Consider the following 21325-nt stretch of genomic DNA (forward strand, 5'->3'; position numbering starts at 1 on the left):
CTGAATGACAAGAAGTGGAATCCAAAAGAATACCTAGATACATCACCTGTTTCATTTCAAAAGACTTATGCCTCTATTGTGTCATGGAAAATGAATACCTTTTTTCATAGACTTACTTTTGTGTACATTGCTTTTTTCTAATTAACACACACACACACACACACATATATATATATATATATATACACACACACTTTGCTTTCATGACATAATTTGCCACACCGTTCCCAGCACACTGCAGCACACTTAAGTAGATCCTGAAATTAGCAGATCTATGTACTGAAATGATTTTGAATTGAAAATTGTTTTTTGTATTGAATCGTGAGATGCTGAAAGGCTCACATCCATACTGCTTTTACTGCAGTGTAGATTTTACCATAAGTCAAGTACCTGCACACCTCGGCTGATTTTTACAAAGCAACTGTCTGGTCCCTACTAAGCTTGAAAAAGCCATATTGCTCAACTTCTGATATGCTAGAAATGTTGGTGACTGTTGGCACTATTGGTCACTTGATGACTTTAGGGCATTTAATCTGCCATTTCTGCGGAAATGACAGGGCCATTTAAAAAAATACCCATACCTAACCAAACATGAAAACCGCCACCCAGTCCCCAAAATTTGCTATAACACCTGAACCAAGAGGTTAGCCTGTTAGCCCTAGTTTGGTAATGGAAACTCTATGATGGAGGCATGTAATGGTTTCAGTCGTCCCACCCAGGTCATGCAGGATCTCACCAACGCTCAACCTCTTTACCCATTTATGATTTAGTCGGGACTTGATGACCGTTCTATCAAAAGTAATAGTGAACATGCACCCTTGCATCCTCCCACTCTCATTTATGCATATTTACAAGCAGACTCCCCTGTGTGTTCAAACAAGTGAGTACAATATTTATTGTACAGCCTCAGTCATGATTTTCACCAGGCTTGTGGCTTCATTTTGGTATGGGTGAAGATTATCTTAGAACATCTCTGTTACTCTTTCTAAAAGAAGTGGCTGCCACTACGGTCACCACAGTTAATCATTGAATTTTTTTTATGCAAGTTGCTACTTTTGGGAACTTCTTTTGTTTCATATGCTCAATGTCTCAAATGAGTGTTTAGCTGATAACCACTGGTCTTGTGTTTTTCAGAGCCCACTGGACTAAAACATATTCTGACTTGGAGATTCACAGCAAGACAGCAGTGCTGGGAGTTTTTTTGGAGACGTGGTCCCTTTCCTCAGTTCTTGCCCTGTCAGCTGACTGGTGAATCCTCCTGCAGGCATTCTCTTGAACACATGTTCTGATATAGTGTGTGGTGTACCCTCCTTCCTCCCTTTAATGGTTGTGACCCAACTCCGGACAGCTTTGCTGCAGGGTCCTTCCTGAGCAGCAGCAGCAGCTGCGTCCTGCTTGCTCGCTTCCTCCCTCCCCTGTTTCCTGTCCTTGGTGAGACGAGTCTGACATCTCCTCTCCACAACCCCACCCCTGCATCACTTCTGGCTCCTTACACCTCTCACACACACACGTGTCTTTACACACTGGAGTAGTTTGTGTTTTTAATTATTTATTTTTTTAGAACACTAACAATAGGGGGAGATCAGCAAGCAGAGGACACGTTGTACTCCACCAGTTTGTGTCTCTGCAATTGGCAAGCCACAACAGCATTTCTTTGTCACTTTTAACACTACAGCCTTCAGCATGACATCCATGTCCAGTCTCTTCTCTTTCACAAGCCCAGCAGTCAAACGCTTACTCGGCTGGAAGCAAGGAGATGAGGAGGAGAAATGGGCGGAGAAGGCAGTAGATGCACTTGTGAAAAAGCTGAAGAAGAAGAAAGGTGCAATGGAGGACCTGGAGAAGGCCCTTAGCTGCCCTGGGCAGCCTAGCAAGTGTGTTACCATTCCAAGATCACTCGATGGACGGCTGCAGGTTTCCCATAGGAAAGGTCTGCCTCATGTAATCTATTGCCGTGTTTGGCGCTGGCCAGATCTCCAGTCCCACCATGAGCTCAAGCCCCTGGAGGTGTGTGAGTACCCATTTGGCTCAAAACAGAAGGAAGTCTGCATCAACCCATATCACTACAAGCGGGTGGAGAGTCCAGGTACGTACCATTTCTGTTTAAAGACTGTTTTTACATCTCTCCTTTCCCCCACCCCCAGCTCAGCAAGGTATTTTTGTGTTTTAACGTTTGTTTCTGTTAAACAAAGAAACAAAACCTGAGCTAATTATGTAAAAGACCAGTGTTTTACGGACTTATGGACATCCTTTTGTTGCAACACGATGTAAATTTTGGAATTGGTAAACAAGTCCTCAAAAGTCAGGAGGCTGTCATCACACAGATCTAATGCACCCACTGCCTCCCTTTCACATAAAATCAATATCAGTAGCTCTTTTTTTTTAAACTCATTAGATTATATACTTTGGGCACTCCAGTTTGGGAGATGCAGAGACAGACTTGGCGTTTGAAGTTTTCTCTCTTTTACATACACACAGGTGATAATAATAGGCCAGCCATTATGAAATTGGCTGGCTTGGAATTGCCATATCTGCACTGATGCGTTCAAAGGTAAAGATTGTGTGTCAATCATCAGAGGTTGCATCCACTAGTCGTGAAAATGTTGAGTGGAAGAACATGCTCATTTCTGAGACAAATTTGAAAATGGAAATATATATGGTTGACCTTTTGGATGTGTTGACCCACGTCCGAGGTGGCACAGTATTGTTAATGCTGAGCATCACAAAATTCACATTTCAGTAAGATCATGGTGTTTAGGGTGTACTCTCACAAGGCAGTTCATACTGTGTTTGAACACTTTTAACCCTCAAAGCATCAGTTTGTTCCACTGGTGTGAGTGCTCCATACAATGCCTGGTAATTGCATGCTTAACCATGCCTGGACCAACTTGCAGATGTGGTCTGAGGCATGATTCAGTTGGACTTGTGCATGTAATGTGATCGCTGACAGCACCTACTACATCTGGAATAACTCAGTTTTCATTTAAGTCAAAACCATTTAGGTTTAACACTGGTCTGAATTTTTGCCTTATTGATTTATGTCAATCCTGATTGGCAAGCAATTTGAGTGGCTGTTTGACAGACTTGATAAACTCTGGCCTTGAGAATTCTTTTGAGCTGTTAGGAGTGAGGTTTACTAACTACAAATGCACAGTGACACCTGCTGGCCCCATTGCATAAACTCAATTAAAATGAGTGAATGGAATACACTGGAATTACATCACCAACACTTAAATGCACCAAAACGTTAAATACACTTACAGGAACTGAGTTGTTATGACAACAATTCATTTTTAAGTTAGTTTAATTAATGGAAATGAGTGACAACTTTTTTTCAAAGTTTGAGTTTCATTAACTTAATTATTGTATTAAAATGGAGTGTTCGGTTTAACAGTGTACGAGTCCAGTTATTGGACAAATGGGGGAGAATAGTGGCTCTTACAGCCAGAATGTTCAGCTAATGCGGCTCATCTCTGAGAGTGGCGCTAATTTCAAGAAGTTCAAAATTTTGCAACAAGCGCGTGAGGTAGTTTGTGTACAAGGTACTACAAGGGCAAATGATGATTTTAGAGGCATGTTTGTGGTGAGGACGAGGCAGTTAAAAGCCCATTATCTGAGCACCTGGCGGCTACGAGGGCAGGACCGACTATTTAGCTCGGCCTTCTCGCCCACTTCGTTGTGACAATCCCACCTGCTTTGTGCTCCGGACCCTGTATATAAAATAATTATTTTGGAGCGGATTAATCATTTTCTGTCACAGTTTGGATGTTGAAAACACTCAAATTCCTTCTGGAATCACAGAAGACATTACAACTGGAGCTTTTTTGCATGAGGTGGTGAACGTATTTGGACCAGCCCAAAGGTAATTATTTGTAATGTTTTTGATTGTAATAGCTTGGTTAAAACTGTTGCATGTTCATTTCTTCTTTATAAGCAGCTGTAAAAGTATATTTATGATAGATTTAACATTTTGTTATAATGGATCAGATGAGCTCCACTGTGTGCGCACTGGCACAATGACTTGGACTCGAAACGAGCGTTTACGCAGAATGCAAGCGCACAAAAGAGCAATTTTGCAGAAAATAATGGATAAACACAAAATTAAAAGTTGGATCACCGGTGTCAAAATGAAGACGAGCATTTACACGGAACACAAGCACACAAATGAGCGATTTTGCAGACAATAATGGATGAACACAAAGTTAGAGTTGGATCACCAGTGTCAAAATGACTGAAGAAGCAGAAGCAATAAAGCCAGAGAGAAGAAACGCAGAGGTGACTGTCCAGGTGTTTTTTTTGGAGGTGTGGGGGGTGATCCACACAGGTACAGGTGTATATAATTAAAGCAGCCACCTCATTGTGGTGTGTTTTTTTTGGGGGGGGGGGGGCACAGAGAAATCTCTCCACAGTAGTTCTTCCTTCATTGTTTTTTTTTTTTTTGTTTTTTTCTTTCAGCTTTGTACTGTGTACATGCAGAACTACTGCATTTAATGACTCTGGAACACAGGTGAACTGCAGCCTGACACATGGATGCGCACACCAGCTGGACTGGGGTGTCCTTTTTTTTAATACTGCTTTTAAAAAAAATGTGACATCATCTTGAATGGATGCTGAGAATTGAAAACCCACACTCCAAGTGTGGGAGGGGTGGAGGGTTGGCCCAGACCCATGCCGAAACATGCACCAATGTCCCATTACATGGCGCTACAGTGTGATTTTCTGATATTTCTGTTTTGTTTGTTTGTTTTTTGTTTGTTTTTTTATTTTGATTTTTAAATATACCTACGATATAAATTACAGACCTCTCCATTCTTTGTAGGTGGGAAAACTTGCAAAATCGACTCTGGCTCAAAAATACTTATTTGTCTCACTATAAAGATTGATTCTCATTTTAATTCCGACGACCAATTAAAATATATGTATGCACTTCTCACCAGCATTGGAACAGCGTCTCTGAAAAAATGGCGCTACAGTTGGGCCGTTACGCTGTTTCTGAGAGTGTGAAAATGATCATTTCTCTATTGTGGACCTGTTGGTTCTGATTTAGAAGCAGGACCACAATTTTTTCATCAACCTATGTCAAAGCTATTTAAAAGATGTCAATCTTGCCGACCGGGACTTTTGTCTGTTGCGCGCAAGAAAAGAGAAAAGTCCGCCATCACACAGTAGTCTTTTTTTTTTTTTTTTTACGGCTGTGGGAGACGTTCTGCTGCTGCGTGCCACACAGCCAGCACTGCAAGCGCGAGTGTTTGTAGGGGGGACTGGGACAGTTTCCCCACTGAAAATTTTAAATTTATAACTCTATGAAACACTATTTCCTGCATTTTCAGGGCCAAATTATGTGAAGTAAAGCCATAGTTTTTTTTTTTTTTTTTGTTACATCCATGCATCCATTTTCTTCGGCTTCATCCGGGGTCGGGTTGTGAGGGCAGCAGCTCAAGCAACGCCGCCCAGACCTCCCGACCCACACACACCTCCCCCAGCTCCTCTGGGGGAACCCTGAGGCGTTCCCAAACCAGCTGACAGATGTAGTCCCTCCAGCACGTCCTGGGTCTTCCCTGGAGCCTCCTCCCAATGGGACGTGCCCGGAACACCTCTCCAGCGAGGCGTCCAGGGGTCATCCGGAAAAGAGGCCCGAGCCACCTCAGCTGGCTCCTTTCGACGTGGAAGAGCAGCAGCTTGACTCCGAGTTCCTCCCAAGTGACTGAGCTCCTCACCCTATCTCTAAGGGAGCGCCCAGCCACCCTGCGGAGGAAACACATCTCGGCCGCTTGTACTCGCAGTCTTGTTCTTTCGGTTATGAGCCAAATCTCATGACCATAGGTGAGGGTCAGAACGTAGATCAATCGGTAAATCGAGAGCTTTGCCCCCCTGCTCAGCTCTCTCTTCACCACGACGGTCCGATACAGCGACCGCATCACTGCAGACGCTGCAACAATCCATCCGTCGATCTCACGCTCCATCCGTCCCTCACTCGTGAACAAGACCCCAAGATACTTAAACTCCTCCACTGGAGGCAAGGACACTCCACCGACCTGAAGAGGGCAAGGCACCTTTTTCCGGTTGAGAACCATGGCCTCGGATTTGGAGGTGCTGATTTTCATCCTGGACGCTTCACACTCGGCTGCAAACCGCCCCAGTGCATGCTGAAGGTCCTGATTTGATATGAAGCCAACAGAACCATATCGTCCGCAAACAGCAGAGATGAGATTCTGTGGTTCCCAAACCAGACCCCCTCTACACCCTGGCTGCACCTAGAAATTCTTTCCATAAAGGTAATGAACAGAACCGGTGACAAAGGACAGCAGCGAACCAAGCTCCTGCTGCAGTTGTACAGGGACCAGATAGCCCTTAGCAAAAGACCCCGGTCCCCCCACAGGGTGCCTTTAGGGACACGGTCGAATGTCTTCTCCACATCCACAAAGTACTTGTGGACTGGTTGGGCGAACTCTCATGAACCCTCGAGGACCTGATGGAGGGTGTAGAGCTGGTCCAGTGTGCCGCGACCAGGACGAAAACCACACTGCTCCTCCTGAATCCGAGGTTCGACTATCGGTCGAATTCTCCTCTCCAGTACTCTGGATTAGACCTTACTGGGGAGTCTGAGGAATGTGATCCCCCTGTAATTGGAACACACCCTCCGGTCCCCCTTCTTAAACAGAGGGACCACCATCCCGGTCTGCCAATCCAGAGGCACTGTCCCCGACCGCCATGGGATGTTGCAGAGGCGTGTCAACCAAGACAGTCCCACACATCCAGAGACTTAAGGTGCTCAGGACGGATTTCATCCACCCCATGAGCCTTGTCACCAAGGAGCTTTCTGACCACCTCGATGACTTTGGCCTGGGTGATGGATGAGTCCACCTCTGAGTCCCCAGTCTGCTTCCTCTTTGGAACACGTGACGATGGGATTGAGGAGATCCTCGAAGTATTCCTTCCACCACCCGACAACATCCCCAGTCAGGGTCAGCAGCTCCCCACCCGCACTATAGACAGTATTGGCGGAGAGCCGTTTCCACCTCCTGAAGTGATGGACGGTTTGCCAGAATTTCTTCGAGCCCGACCGATAGTCCTCCATGGCCTCCCCGAACTCTTCCCAGACCCGAACCTTTGCCTCTGCGACCGCACGGGCTGCGGCACGCTTGGCCTGCCGGTACCTGTCAGCTGCCTCCGGGGTCCCACTTACCAACAAAGACAAGTAGGACTCCTTCTTCAGCTTGATGGTATCCCTTACCTCCAGCGTCCACCACCGGTTCAGCAATTGCCGCTGCGACAGGCACCAGAGACCTTGTGACCACAGCTAGGAGCGGCCGCATCGACAATGGAGGTGGAGAACATGGTCCACTCTGACTCCATGTCGCCAACCAGGATCTGGGACATACTCTCCCGGAGGTGGGAGTTGAAGACCTCACTGTTCATCATTCCCAGCAGACACTCGCGATATGTTTGGGCCTGCCAGGTCTGACCGGCTTCCTCCCCTCCCAGCGGATCCAACTCACCACAAGGTGGTGATCGGTCGACAGGTCAGCCCCTCTCTTCATCCGGGCGTCCAAGACACATGGCCGAAGGTCAGATGATACGACTACAAAGTCGATCATCGACTTCCGGCTCAGGGTGTCCTGGTGCCGTGTGCACTTATGGACACCCTTGTGCTCGAACATGGTGTTTGTGATGAACAAACTGTGGCTAGCACAGACGTCCAACAACTGAACACCACTTGGGTTCAGATCGGGGAAGCTGTGCTTCCCGATCACTCCCCTCCAGGTCTCACTGTCGCCGCCACGTGGGCGTTGAAGTCCCCCAGGAGAACAATGGAGTCCCCAGTCGGAGCACTATCTAGTACCCCTCCCAGGGACTCCAAGAAGGTCGGGTACTCTGCGCTGCCGCTCGGCCCGTAGGCCGAGACAATAGTGGGAGACCTGTCCCCGACCCAAAGGTGTAGGGACATGACCCTCTCGTTCACCAGGGTGAACTCCAACACATGGCGACAGAGCTGGGGAGCAATGAACAATGCTACACCAGCTTGCCTTCTCTCCCCGCAGGCAACACCAGAGAAGTGGAGCGCCCAGCCCCTCTCGAGTTGGGTACCAACACCCAAGCTGTGTGGAGTTGAGCCCGACTACCTCTAGTCGGTACCTCTCAACCTCCCGCACAAGCTCAGGCTCCTTCCCCCCCCCCAGCGAGGTGACGTTCCACATCCCAACAGCCAGAGGATGTGAGCGTGGACCGGGCCGTCGGGCCACCCACCCTCAACTGCTACCCAGTCCTGTCTGCACCCGACCCCCATGGCCCCCTCTGCAGGTGGTGAACCCACAGGAGGGCGGGCCCACGATGCTCTTTCGGGCTGAGCCCGACCGGGTCCTGTGGGCTAAAGCCCGACCACCAGGCGCGAGCCCCAGCCCCAGGACTGGCTCCGGGGTGGGACCACGGCTCCGCCATACCAGGCAACGTCTCAGTCCTTGATATTGCAATGGTCATAGGAGCTTCTGAACTGCCCTTAGTCTGACCCTTCACCTAGGATCTGTTTGCCATGGGAGACCCTACCAGGGGCATGAAGCCCCCGACAACATAGCTCACTGGCGTCTCACTAATTTAGAAGATCTTCACTTAGCCTGGAAAAAGAGTCTGTTGCTCTATAAAAAAGCCCTCCGTAAAGCTAGGACATCTTTCTACTCATCACTAATTGAAGAAAATAAGAACAACCCCAGGTTTCTTTTCAGCACTGTAGCCAGGCTGACAAAGAGTCAGAGCTCTATTGAGCTGAGTATTCCATTAACTTTAACTAGTAATGACTTTATGACTTTCTTTGCTAACAAAATTTTAACTATTAGAGAAAAAATTACTCATAACCATCCCAAAGACGTATCGTTATCTTTGGCTGCTTTCAGTGATGCCTGTATTTGGTTAGACTCTTTCTCTCCGATTGTTCTGTCTGAGTTATTTTCATTAGTTACTTCCTCCAAACCATCAACATGTCTATTAGACCCCATTCCTACCAGGCTGCTCAAGGAAGCCCTACCATTATTTAATGCTTCGATCTTAAATATGATCAGTCTATCTTTGTTAGTTGGCTATGTACCACAGGCTTTTAAGGTGGCAGTAATTAAACCATTACTTAAAAAGCCATCACTTGACCCAGCTATCTTAGCTAATTATAGGCCAATCTCCAACCTTCCTTTTCTCTCAAAGATTCTTGAAAGGGTAGTTGTAAAACAGCTAACTGATCATCTGCAGAGGAATGGTCTATTTGAAGAGTTTCAGTCAGGTTTTAGAATTCATCATAGTACAGAAACAGCATTAGTGAAGGTTACAAATGATCTTCTTATGGCCTCAGACAGTGGACTCATCTCTGTGCTTGTTCTGTTAGACCTCAGTGCTGCTTTTGATACTGTTGACCATAAAATTTTATTACAGAGATTAGAGCATGCCATAGGTATTAAAGGCACTGCGCTGCGGTGGTTTGAATCATATTTGTCTAATAGATTACAATTTGTTCATGTAAATGGGGAATCTTCTTCACAGACTAAAGTTAATTATGGAGTTCCACAAGGTTCTGTGCTAGGACCAATTTTATTCACTTTATACATGCTTCCCTTAGGCAGTATTATTAGACGGTATTGCTTAAATTTTCATTGTTACGCAGATGATACCCAGCTTTATCTATCCATGAAGCCAGAGGACACACACCAATTAGCTAAACTGCAGGACTGTCTAACAGACATAAAGACATGGATGACCTCTAATTTCCTGCTTTTAAACTCAGATAAAACTGAAGTTATTGTACTTGGCCCCACAAATCTTAGAAACATGGTGTCTAACCAGATCCTTACTCTGGATGGCATTACCCTGACCTCTAGTAATACTGTGAGAAATCTTGGAGTCATTTTTGATCAGGATATGTCATTTAGTGCGCATATTAAACAAATATGTAGGACTGCTTTTTTGCATTTGCGCAATATCTCTAAAATTAGAAAGGTCTTGTCTCAGAGTGATGCTGAAAAACTAATTCATGCATTTATTTCCTCTAGGCTGGACTATTGTAATTCATTATTATCAGGTTGTCCTAAAAGTTCCCTAAAAAGCCTTCAGTTAATTCAAAATGCTGCAGCTAGAGTACTAACGGGGACTAGAAGGAGAGAGCATATCTCACCCATATTGGCCTCTCTTCATTGGCTTCCTGTTAATTCTAGAATAGAATTTAAAATTCTTCTTCTTACTTATAAGGTTTTGAATAATCAGGTCCCATCTTATCTTAGGGACCTCTTAGTACCATATCACCCCAATAGAGCGCTTCGCTCTCAGACTGCAGGCTTACTTGTAGTTCCTAGGGTTTGTAAGAGTAGAATGGGAGGCAGAGCCTTCAGCTTTCAGGCTCCTCTCCTGTGGAACCAGCTCCCAATTCAGATCAGGGAGACAGACACCCTCTCTACTTTTAAGATTAGGCTTAAAACTTTCCTTTTTGCTAAAGCTTATAGTTAGGGCTGGATCAGGTGACCCTGAACCATCCCTTAGTTATGCTGCTATAGACGTAGACTGCTGGGGGGTTCCCATGATGCACTGTTTCTTTCTCTTTTTGCTCTGTATGCACCACTCTGCATTTAATCATTAGTGATCGATCTCTGCTCCCCTCCACAGCATGTCTTTTTCCTGGTTCTCTCCCTCAGCCCCAACCAGTCCCAGCAGAAGACTGCCCCTCCCTGAGCCTGGTTCTGCTGGAGGTTTCTTCCTGTTAAAAGGGAGTTTTTCCTTCCCACTGTAGCCAAGTGCTTGCTCACAGGGGGTCGTTTTGACCGTTGGGGTTTTACATAATTATTGTATGGCCTTGCCTTACAATATAAAGCGCCTTGGGGCAACTGTTTGTTGTGATTTGGCGCTATATAAAAAAATTGATTGATTGATTGATAGCTCCTAGGATCATCCGGGTACGCAAACTCCCCCACCACAATAAGGTGGCGGTTCGAGGGGGATTTTTGTTACAGCCTTACTTTAAAGCCAAATGAAACAAGGCATCAGGCAAAACATGGAAGGGTGTAGAAATGTATCTGTCAGGGTCAATAAACCAGGTATCCCTGGTGCCCTCTTTTGGCTGCCCTGGATCTGTTCAGTAGTTCTGCCCTTCAATATGTTTGTAAAATAAAAAAAACACTACTCTGTCATTCTGGGAGGGACATGGTCCTTGCCATCAGTCTTGTAGCTATTATTATTAACTGCCAATACTTCATTAATTTGCTGTCAATTGTCAATATAATACTAGCGTTATGTTGCATAACTAGACAATTGGGTAACAGCTCAAATATGGTTTTAATAACACTAACCCAAATCAATTGGATTGTATTGAATCGAATCGAAATAATCGATTCTGAATCTTAAGAATCATATCGATTTTTGAAATTTGAATCGATGCCCAGCTCTAATATTATATATGATGACTGTCAAAATAATACATTAATTAATTACAGTGCCTATAATTGTCATCCTTCTTAAAATCTAAAATCATTCCAACATTACTCAAAGATCTTCCAAAGAGGTCTCGTACCAAATACGTCATCTCCTCATGACTCTTGTTTGAAGAAAGCTGGTTAAATGCCCACCTGAAATTAAATGAAATTACATGGAATACATTTAATAAATGAGTAAAGGACATAAAATGGAGATAAGTGAGCTATTCGTGATATATTTGATGTGATTAAAATTAAACATTTTATTGAATTTGGTGTTCTGATATACGTGACATTGGCCATTCTTGTGCATCGGCCCACCACCTCTTCAGACAGAATTTTGCCTCAGAGGCTCTGTCTATCTATATATCTATATCTGTCTATCTAATCTGTCTATATAAACCTTGCGCTGTGCACAATTTCTCCAATCACAGCCACGTAAGCCTATAACTTCTCCTGGGTTGTCTGGGTGTCTTGGTGGCTTTCCTCACTCTTCTCCTTCAGGCGCAGTTTGAGAACTGTCTACTACATGCTGATTTACTATAGAGTGCCATATTGTTTTTATTTCTTTGTAACTGATGTAAATAAAGTCCAAGGCATATTCAGTGGCAGCTTCACCATCAGAGAGCCTCGTCCACAACCACCACAAAAGACTCCAAGCTGTCAGTGATGTTAAAGGGGCAATACACAGTATTAAGAACAGGGGTATCTAAACTTTTGATCAGGTTCATTTGGGTAGTTCTCTTGTCATTTTGATTTAAAAAGAGGAAACAGTTGTTTGACAGTAAATGGCTTCACCCAACCACTAACCATGAGTGAAAAAAAGTTTTTGTGTTGTCATTCATATTCTCTTAAAAATGGCCACTTATATATATATATTTCAATTTATTTTTACTTATATAGTGCCAATTCACAACAGAGTTACCAACCCCCAGAGCAACAGTGTAAGGGAAAAACTCCCTCTGAGGAAGAAACCTCAAGCAGACCAGGCTCAAAGGGGTGACCCTCTGCTTGGGCCATGATACAGATACAAATTACAGAACAATTCATAAAACGAACATACAGGAAATGCTGTTGGTGCACAGGACAGGAGGGTCTCCAGCATAAATACATCTCCCATCTCTGGATGGAGCTGCACCTTAAACAGAGAGAAAAAACAGAATCAGGCATTAGAAAGACAAGAAATACAGTATAATTTGCCGCCAGCATTAAACAAGAAAAACAGGAAATACTAAGGTGATCACCGGCCACTAGCCCTGAGCTTCACTAAAAGACCCAGAATTTAGGTAAAGTTGAGGCCGTGGCCCGCTCCATTTCCTAATAAAATGAATTGAGTGAAAAATGTAGAACTATGGTATGCTAGCTATACGAAAGGAAAAATAAGTGCGCCTTAAGTCTGGACTTGAAAGTGTCCACAGATTCTGTTTTATTGATGCAGGGAGATCATTCCACAGAACAGGGGCACAATAAGAGAAAGCTGTGTGACCCGCAGACTTCTTATTCACCTTAGGGACACAAAGTAGACCTGCACCCTGAGAACGTAAAGCCCGGGCCGGTACGTAAGGTTTAATTAGATCAGCTAGGTAGGGAGGTGCCAATCCATGAATAATTTTATAGGTTAGCAGCAGAACCTTAAAATCTGATCTCACTGGGACAGGAAGCCACTGAAGGGATGCCAAAATGGGTGTAATGTGGTCGAACTTTCTGTTTCGTGTCAAAAGTCTGGCTGCAGCATTTTGAACCAGTTGGAGACCCCTAATGCTAGACTGCGGTAAACCAGAAAATAGAACATTGCAGTAGTCCAGTCTAGAAGAGATAAATGCATGGATCAGGGTCTCAGCATCAGCGATAGACAGGATGTAACGAATATTCGCTATATTTCGCAGGTGGAAGAAAGCAGTCCTAGTAATATTTCTAATGTGTTGGCCAAAGGACAACGAAGGATCAAAAATTACCCCAGGGTTCCTCACTTTGTCAATGTGATGTAGGACACACGAGCCGAGGCTGAGCGTTAACTGGTCAAATTGATGCTGATGTCTCACTGGACCAAGAACCATCATTTCAGTCTTATCAGAGTTTAAAAGTAGGAAGTTTCTAGACATCCAACTTCTCACTGCTGCAAGGCAATCTTCTAAGGATTTTATGTGAATGATATTACCAGCAGTTATCGGCATGTCTAACTGAGTATCATCTGCATAGCAGTGAAAGGTAATCCCAAAACGCCGCAATATGTGCCCAAGGGGTGCTATATAAAGGGAGAAAAGCAGGGGACCTAAGACAGACCCCTGTGGAACCACAAATTTCATGTCACTAAGGTTAGAGTTAGTGTTACTGTACAAAACACAGTGAGAATGACTGGTCAAGTATGATGTCAGCCATGCAAGGGCACTCCCAGTAATCCCAAAATGATTTTCCAGCCTATCAAGTAGAATATGATGATCCACTGTATCAAATGCAGCACTGAGATCTAACAGCAACAGAATCGTTGTGGTGTCCGAATCCATTGTAAGCAGAAAATCATTCACCACTTTAGTGAGAGCTGTCTCTGTGGAATGATATTTTCTAAAAGCAGACTGCAGTGGCTCAAAGACATTATTCTCAGTAAGATAGTCTACGAGCTGCCGTGACACCACTTTTTCCAGAATTTTAGAGAAAAATGATACATTTAATATCGGCCGATATTTGTCAGCATGCCTAGTGAGATACTATCAAATTCTGTAAATCTAGATAATACCTCAGTAGTGGCGCCCACCTCAATAGCAGGGTGTAGTGGCTGGATTAAGGCATGCTGGGATATGTTTAACCTGATGTCTTCTATTTTCTTCCCAAAGTAATCCAGGAAATCTTGTGCTGTAAAAGGAGAGCAAACTACAGGTGGTTGTCCATGCATAAGTGTTGCCACCGTGTCGAACAAGAACTTTGAGTTATGCTTGTTTTTGTTGATCAAATCAAAGTAGTAAGTCCGCTTTGTAGCCAATAATGCATGCTTATAGTCTAAGATAGCATCACGCCATGCAAGGTGAAATACTTCTAATGTTGAACGGCGCCATTTCCGTTCTAGACCTCTTGCTTTATGCTTGAGGTCACGCAGATAATCATTGAACCAAGGTGACTGTGATTTGGGGGAGCGCAGTTTTAACACAGGTGGTGCAATCATGTCGAGTGTAGTTTTGAGCACTGAGTTTAAACTATCCACAAGTTTGTCTACTGACTGGATATTTGTCAAATGTGAAGCTAAGACATCAGGCAGTCTAGCTTCGAGTTCAATCTTAGTTGAGGAGTTGATGCATCGCCATAATGATATATAAGGTTGTTGTTCCACTTAACACGGCAGCGAAACTGTAAACTTAATAAGTGAGTGATCAGACACCACTGATGTAAGAGGCATGATGTCAATATTCGTGACAGCAATACCACATGCGAGAACCAGATCCAGGGTATTTCCACTAATGTGCGTCGAATCCCAAATGCATTGCCAAAATCCTAATGCATCCACAATTTCCATAAATGATTTGCAGTGGGGATCAGAAGGCTTATTTATATGAATGTTAAAGTCTCCAATGATCAGAATGTTATCTACACTAGTTGACAAGTTAGAGATGAACGCACCAAGGTGATGATTGTAGAAAGAAAAGCTTCTTGAGGATCAAATTAGTCCATAATAAAGCAAAATCCAGAGACAGAGAATTTGAAAACTGTCACGCATGTCATTGTATGACACGGAGTCTCTATAGAAAACTAATGGGTGACCTCACACAGACTCTGTCCAGTTTTTGTGAACTCTATGGTAGCGCCTCACACACACAGAGCTGAGTGTGAGGTGCTACACGCATGAACAGAGGTCCACTTTATCAGAATTTAAAGATTTCAAGGCTGAACATGTAGTAATTTTTGTGATGTTGGAAATTTTGCTGACTCAACTGTTTATTCCGGGAATCATGTGCTTCACCTGCTAATTGCAGGTGAGATAATGTGCCCTGTGATGACGTCTTCTTTCTTTTTCTAAGTCTGATGATGAACTGCTCTCCAACATTGGCTTCATTTGATTGATAATAAAAGGATGTGTTGGTAAAATGGACATGTGCTCAAACCTAAGCGCAGCCATGCAGGAAACAGAATTTCTTATGAGAATTTTGTGTGTTGCTGTCTACGTGGTAATTAATTGGCTTTTCTTTTTGCCATTCAGTGCTCCCTCCTGTCTTGGTACCACGACACAGCGAATTCAACCCACAGCACAGCTTGCTGGTACAGTTTCGCAACCTCACTCACAATGAGCCACACATGCCCCTGAACGCTACCTTCCCAGAGTCGTTCCAGCAGCCACACAGTGGGGGTGGCAACAGCAACAACAGTGGTGGAGGCGGCTCTTTTCCAATCTCACCCAACTCTCCATACCCACCATCCCCAGCTAGCAGTGGTACTTATCCCAATTCTCCTGCCAGCTCTGGACCTTCCAGTCCATTCCAGCTTCCAGGTACAGACTTTTAAATATTGACATGGAAATGGTGAATTATTCACCACAGTGAATATATTTTGTGCTTACATATGTGTGTTGCAAAAACTCAAGTCAACAATACTTGATCTTGAACACAAGAATATTTCTGAAAAGATTATGTCACAGCACCACCTGTCTAACCACAGCTATTCATCATTCAATTAATTTTTTTGCAGCCAGTAGAATATTGAAGCCAATCTGCAGCCTGATTACTGTTAGTTCGACAACCAGTAGCATCAGCTAACAAGCTGATATCACAGCAGACAAAACCATATTAAATTAATCCTTTTTCCACATTTCTGTACAATGCATTCAGTTTGGATTTATCGTGTGCATGTGCATTTTTTTAAACTGCCATGAGCCTGACACGAAAAGTTAATGAACAGATTAAAAACTCCGGTGTGGCATGGAGGACGATTCTCATTTCTTGCCTGCAACAAGACAAGAGTACCAGTTAGTGACTTTAATCAGCACAAAGGTGAGTCACAATTGGAATTTTTTTATAGTTTGGGGGGGGTGTTAATGAAGAACTTGCAGGCCTGCTGCTTCTGAAAAGCAGCGAGTCGCTGCTTCAAGCTTGACCTGCTGCAGAAGCAACGGGTCTACAATCAACGTAGAGAAATTATCATTTTCACACCCTCAAAAACAGAGGCCGCTCTGGCGTGATGTGAACTGAAGGACCGATAACGGAATCGTTAAGTAAAAAGGCTATTGATGTTGGTGGATCAAATAATTTTTTATCGATTCTTAACGAGAACTGGTTTTCATTACCCATCCCTGCACACTATTATTATTATTAGTATTATTATTAGTAGTATTAGTATTATTATTATTAGCAGCAGCAGCATTTTACTATTACTTCTGTTTTGTCATTTGATTTTTAAATGGACCACAATGGAAATAAGTGTTTCCACTTTCTTGTGTCATCCATGTATTTTTAATGTATTTACAACTATATTATGTGCTTACATTGAACTTACTAAATAAAATCATGCACGCACGCACGCTTTTAATATATAGTTGATTTATTGTCCCCTGCTGAATGGCATGCGAGTCCAGAATGTAATTACTGTCCATTGTTCAGTGTCGTTAGGTAATGTCCGTATAGTTTCCCCCAAAATATTAGTCTTATCAATGTTCCGTTTAGCGGCATTCATCCTTGTCCCAAAATACGTAAGTATGCCAATCGATAAATGACAGCTTTTCCCAGTTTGTCCGTGATCGACGTTATACACATGCACACAGTGCTTTTTGTCATTCTGTTGCAAGCAGGTGCTTTTATTTTTACACACCCACAAACAGACATTGCCGAAAGACATCAGATGCACTGCACTTCTTACTCATGGTAGCAGGAGCATGACGCTTAACTCAGTCATGGTAACAGCTACATGACACTTAACTAAACTGACTAAACCAATTCAACTACAAAAACACAATAAAGCAATAACTCTAACAGCACTGTTAAACTAACATGAACTACAATAACATAAAACTCCAAACTCCCATGGTGCATTGCAGCACAACATTCATTGTTCGCTAATATCGCTAATTTCTCCAAAAATATTCATGCTATCAACTTTTTGTTTTCGCAGAGTTCATCCTTGACCCAAAATACATAAGCATACCAAAGGGCACATGTTTATGTAGACTCACCATCAGTTTTCTTTTTTCATTTTCCGTGTGGAGCTCCAGTCTTAGTAAAATCCAGACGTTTCTTCCGTGTGGTACTCCGGTCATTGTCAAGTCCAGAATTTTTTCGTATGGCGCTCCAGGACAAAAGTGAGTTTTCTGAACCAGACAACAGTCATGCGACTTTCTTTCAGTCCCTGCAGCGGTTAAAAAATAAAAGTATTTTTCATGGCTGTGTTGTTTTCCGACCATAAATAGTCTAGTGAAAGGTGCTAATTATTCAGTAGTTATTTTTCTGCTGATTTTATGCCGACCGCTTGAATGGGGAGAAATGCACACGCACATACGTGTGTGCACACAAGAGAGACTCAAACTGAAGTGTGGAAAATGAATCATTTAATATTTAGCTCATTTTTAGCTTGTAGCTTCTCTTTCTCTGCTGTTTTCCAGCTGTAGAAAGTTGAATGAATGAAGGAAAAATGCACACACAAAACATACAATGCCACCTACAGGTCTGGCATATGTACTACAGATTTTTGGGCGTTTTGAGCATTTTAGTGTGGACACGGTTAAATCTTGAAACGTTGCTGTGCTTACGGAACACTATTTGAAAACAAAGATTGTTTTGTATCCATGTGGACAAGGCTTAACTCTTCATCTTCATGTTTCAGCCGACACTCCACCTCCAGCTTACATGCCTCCTGATGAGCAGCTGGGCCAGGACAGCCAGTCAATGGACACAAGCAGCAGCCTGGTGCCGCAAAACATGGCCAGAGGAGGTGAGGAGTGGGAGCACACATAAGCATTTAACACAGAACGTGATTATATACGATACGATACGATACACTTTATTGTCCCCTCAGGGAAATTTGTTTTGGACTCATGCTATGTGCCTTACAAGAAAAGAGAAAACAAGCAATACAGATAAAAACACAACCACATCCATAACAAATTAACATGACAGGAGTCAGGAGAAACACCATAAATATTGCATAATTCCAATTTTAAACATTATTGTTTAACAATTTAATAGACATGGGGACGAATGAATTTTTAAATCTATTCAGTCTACTCCGAGGAACTCTGTACCTTCTCCCAGAAGGAAGGAGAGTGTACTCTGCGTGAAGAACATGAACTGAATCCATCAGTATCCTCTGAGCTGCTTTCAAAACAGACTCTTCATAGAGTGAACTGAGGGACTGATATTGTTTCTTTCCGATTATCTTCATTGCATCATCAATTTGTCTGTTAAGTTTCGTTTTAAATTGTACAGAAAGATTGCCGTACCAGGCAGTCATGCCATACCTAACTAGGCTCTCTAACACTGCCTGGTAAAACAACAACATAATTTTCTGATTGACTCCATACAAACGAAGTCTATGAAGGAAATAAAGTCTTTGATGGAATCGGGAGCACAAACTGTCCACATGTGCAGTCCAGCTGAAGGTATTGTCTATGTGCAGCCCCAAGTACTTGTATGAGTTGACCTGGTCAATGGGAATACCATGTATGACCACAGGAGTATGGTCCCCAACAGTCCTTGGATCCAGAATCATTTCCTTGGTTTTATTGACATTTAAAACCAAGTGGTTGTCATCACACCACTGCTATGATACACTATGATACACTTCAACTGAAAATTAAACAATGAAGTGAAGTTACAGTGTCACCACAAAGTCATTATCAGAGCTCTGATGATTGAAAGTGGCCCATAAGCCAGGTTCATGTTTAAGTACTGCAGGGGCAGCTGGGTAAGTTCAAAGGTCAAGTCATACAAACGGCATTTCCAGGATCACAAAACCAAAGCAAATGCACGAAAAATAAATAAATAAAAAATTAAACTCCAAACACTGTCATCTTTATCAAAAGCAGTAAATTGTAGTATTGCAACCCCAATTCCAATGAAGTTGGGATGTTGTGTAAAATGTAAATTAAAACAGAATACAATGATTTTCAAATCCTCTTCAACCTATATTCAACTGAATACACCACAAAGACAAGATATTTAATGTTCAAATTGATAAACTTTATTGTTTTTGTGCAAATATTTGCTCATTTTGAAATGGATGCCTGCAACATGTTTCAAAAAAGCTGGGACAGTGGTATGTTTACCACTGTGTTACATCACCTTTCCTTCTAACAACACTCACACAAGACAAACGCACAAACAAACACAAAATCCCAAACATGGTCACCATCTTTATCAAAAGTAGTAAATCTCAGTCTAAATCTGCTCTGTGCATGTTAACTGTGTGTTGCATCTTTAAAACATTGTGTGGATGACTTTTCTGTTATCATGAACTTCTTCAGATGTGCAGCCAGTGGAGTATGAAGAGCCAAGCCACTGGTGCTCGATCGTCTACTATGAGCTCAACAATCGTGTTGGCGAGGCCTATCACGCCTCTTCAACTAGTGTACTTGTGGATGGCTTCACTGACCCTTCAAACAACAAGAACCGTTTCTGCCTCGGACTGCTATCTAACGTCAACCGCAACTCCACAATCGAGAACACCCGTCGACACATTGGCAAAGGTATGTTTAATCATAAGGGTCAAATCCTCTTTACAAAGGATTCCCAACAACAGTTGCAAGGCTAATGATTTTTCTGTTTCAGTTAGTAATTTGTCATTTGAATATTTTGTGCATCAGTTGCCTTTGTCTTCTAACTAGGAGTGCACCTGTACTATGTGGGAGGGGAGGTGTATGCAGAGTGCCTGAGTGACACCAGCATCTTTGTCCAGAGCCGTAACTGTAATTATCACCACGGCTTCCACCCCACCACCGTCTGCAAGATCCCCAGTGGTTGCAGCCTTAAAATTTTCAATAATCAGGAGTTTGCTCAACTTCTGGCACAATCTGTCAACCACGGCTTTGAGGCAGTCTATGAGCTCACCAAGATGTGTACGATCAGGATGAGCTTTGTCAAGGTAAGAATTTGGCCATGAATGTAAACATAAAGAGTTGCACCAGTGACATTGTTTCATTCATTGTAACTTGCAGCATGCCTTCTTAATTGAGCAGTGATTTTTCTTGCAGGGCTGGGGGGCTGAGTACCACAGACAAGATGTCACTAGTACCCCTTGCTGGATTGAGGTGCACCTCCACGGGCCCCTCCAGTGGCTGGACAAGGTGCTAACACAGATGGGTTCCCCTCTCAATCCTATCTCCTCGGTGTCCTAATGATGGATGATTGGCCAATTGTTTTTTTTGTTTGTTTTTTGTTTTTTACTTTTTTAAAATTTACTTTTAAGTGGAAGTTTTTAAGTCCTCCCACCCCCAATGTTTTTTTTTTATATATAATTTAAGGAGGCCTAATGGCTGAACTGTTTACACTTGCTGTGGGGAGCGATATTGAACCCTGCAACAACAATAGCCTGAATTAATTTGTTATTGAAACAGAATGATGTTACACATAAATATGTGGCGTGAGAGAAACACCCAAGTATTGGTAATGACAGAGTCCTCGGTGCTGCATCGGCTCGACGTGATGGCTCCGTCATGTTTGAAACGCAGCTCCTACGTTTTACATCTTTTTCACATTTTTGTTTCTCTATGTCATTCTTTTATGAAACAAATGTTTCACTGCTCTGCCTCATATCTGTTCAACTAATTGGAAATTTACTGAACACTTCTTCTTAGAATGTTGTCTTAGGGCCCATGTCCATATATCCCCCCCACCCACCCTGTGGCAAAAAAAAGTGCTGAGAAGAACCTTCTATCTCAGTGCTTTCTATAACAATATCAAATAAAATCTGCTACTCAA

The 21325-nt window shown here is 43.1% G+C and overlaps 1 protein-coding gene across 2 annotated transcripts in view; it reads left to right on the forward strand.

Moving 5' to 3' along the window:
* The window catches only part of smad5 (SMAD family member 5), a 41859-nt gene extending 20534 nt beyond the window's left edge, over positions 1 to 21325 (forward strand). For both annotated transcript variants that reach the window (XM_034181429.1, XM_034181430.1), the window contains 6 exons: positions 1135 to 2086; positions 15625 to 15912; positions 18234 to 18341; positions 19873 to 20094; positions 20233 to 20489; positions 20599 to 21325. In XM_034181429.1, the coding sequence (XP_034037320.1) occupies positions 1684 to 2086; positions 15625 to 15912; positions 18234 to 18341; positions 19873 to 20094; positions 20233 to 20489; positions 20599 to 20742 (1422 nt within the window). In that variant the 5' untranslated portion in view covers positions 1135 to 1683 and the 3' untranslated portion in view covers positions 20743 to 21325. The remainder of the gene's footprint in view (positions 1 to 1134; positions 2087 to 15624; positions 15913 to 18233; positions 18342 to 19872; positions 20095 to 20232; positions 20490 to 20598) is intronic.

This window comes from Thalassophryne amazonica, chromosome 11, assembly GCF_902500255.1.
Source record: "Thalassophryne amazonica chromosome 11, fThaAma1.1, whole genome shotgun sequence".
NCBI classification, from domain to species: Eukaryota; Metazoa; Chordata; class Actinopteri; order Batrachoidiformes; family Batrachoididae; genus Thalassophryne; species Thalassophryne amazonica.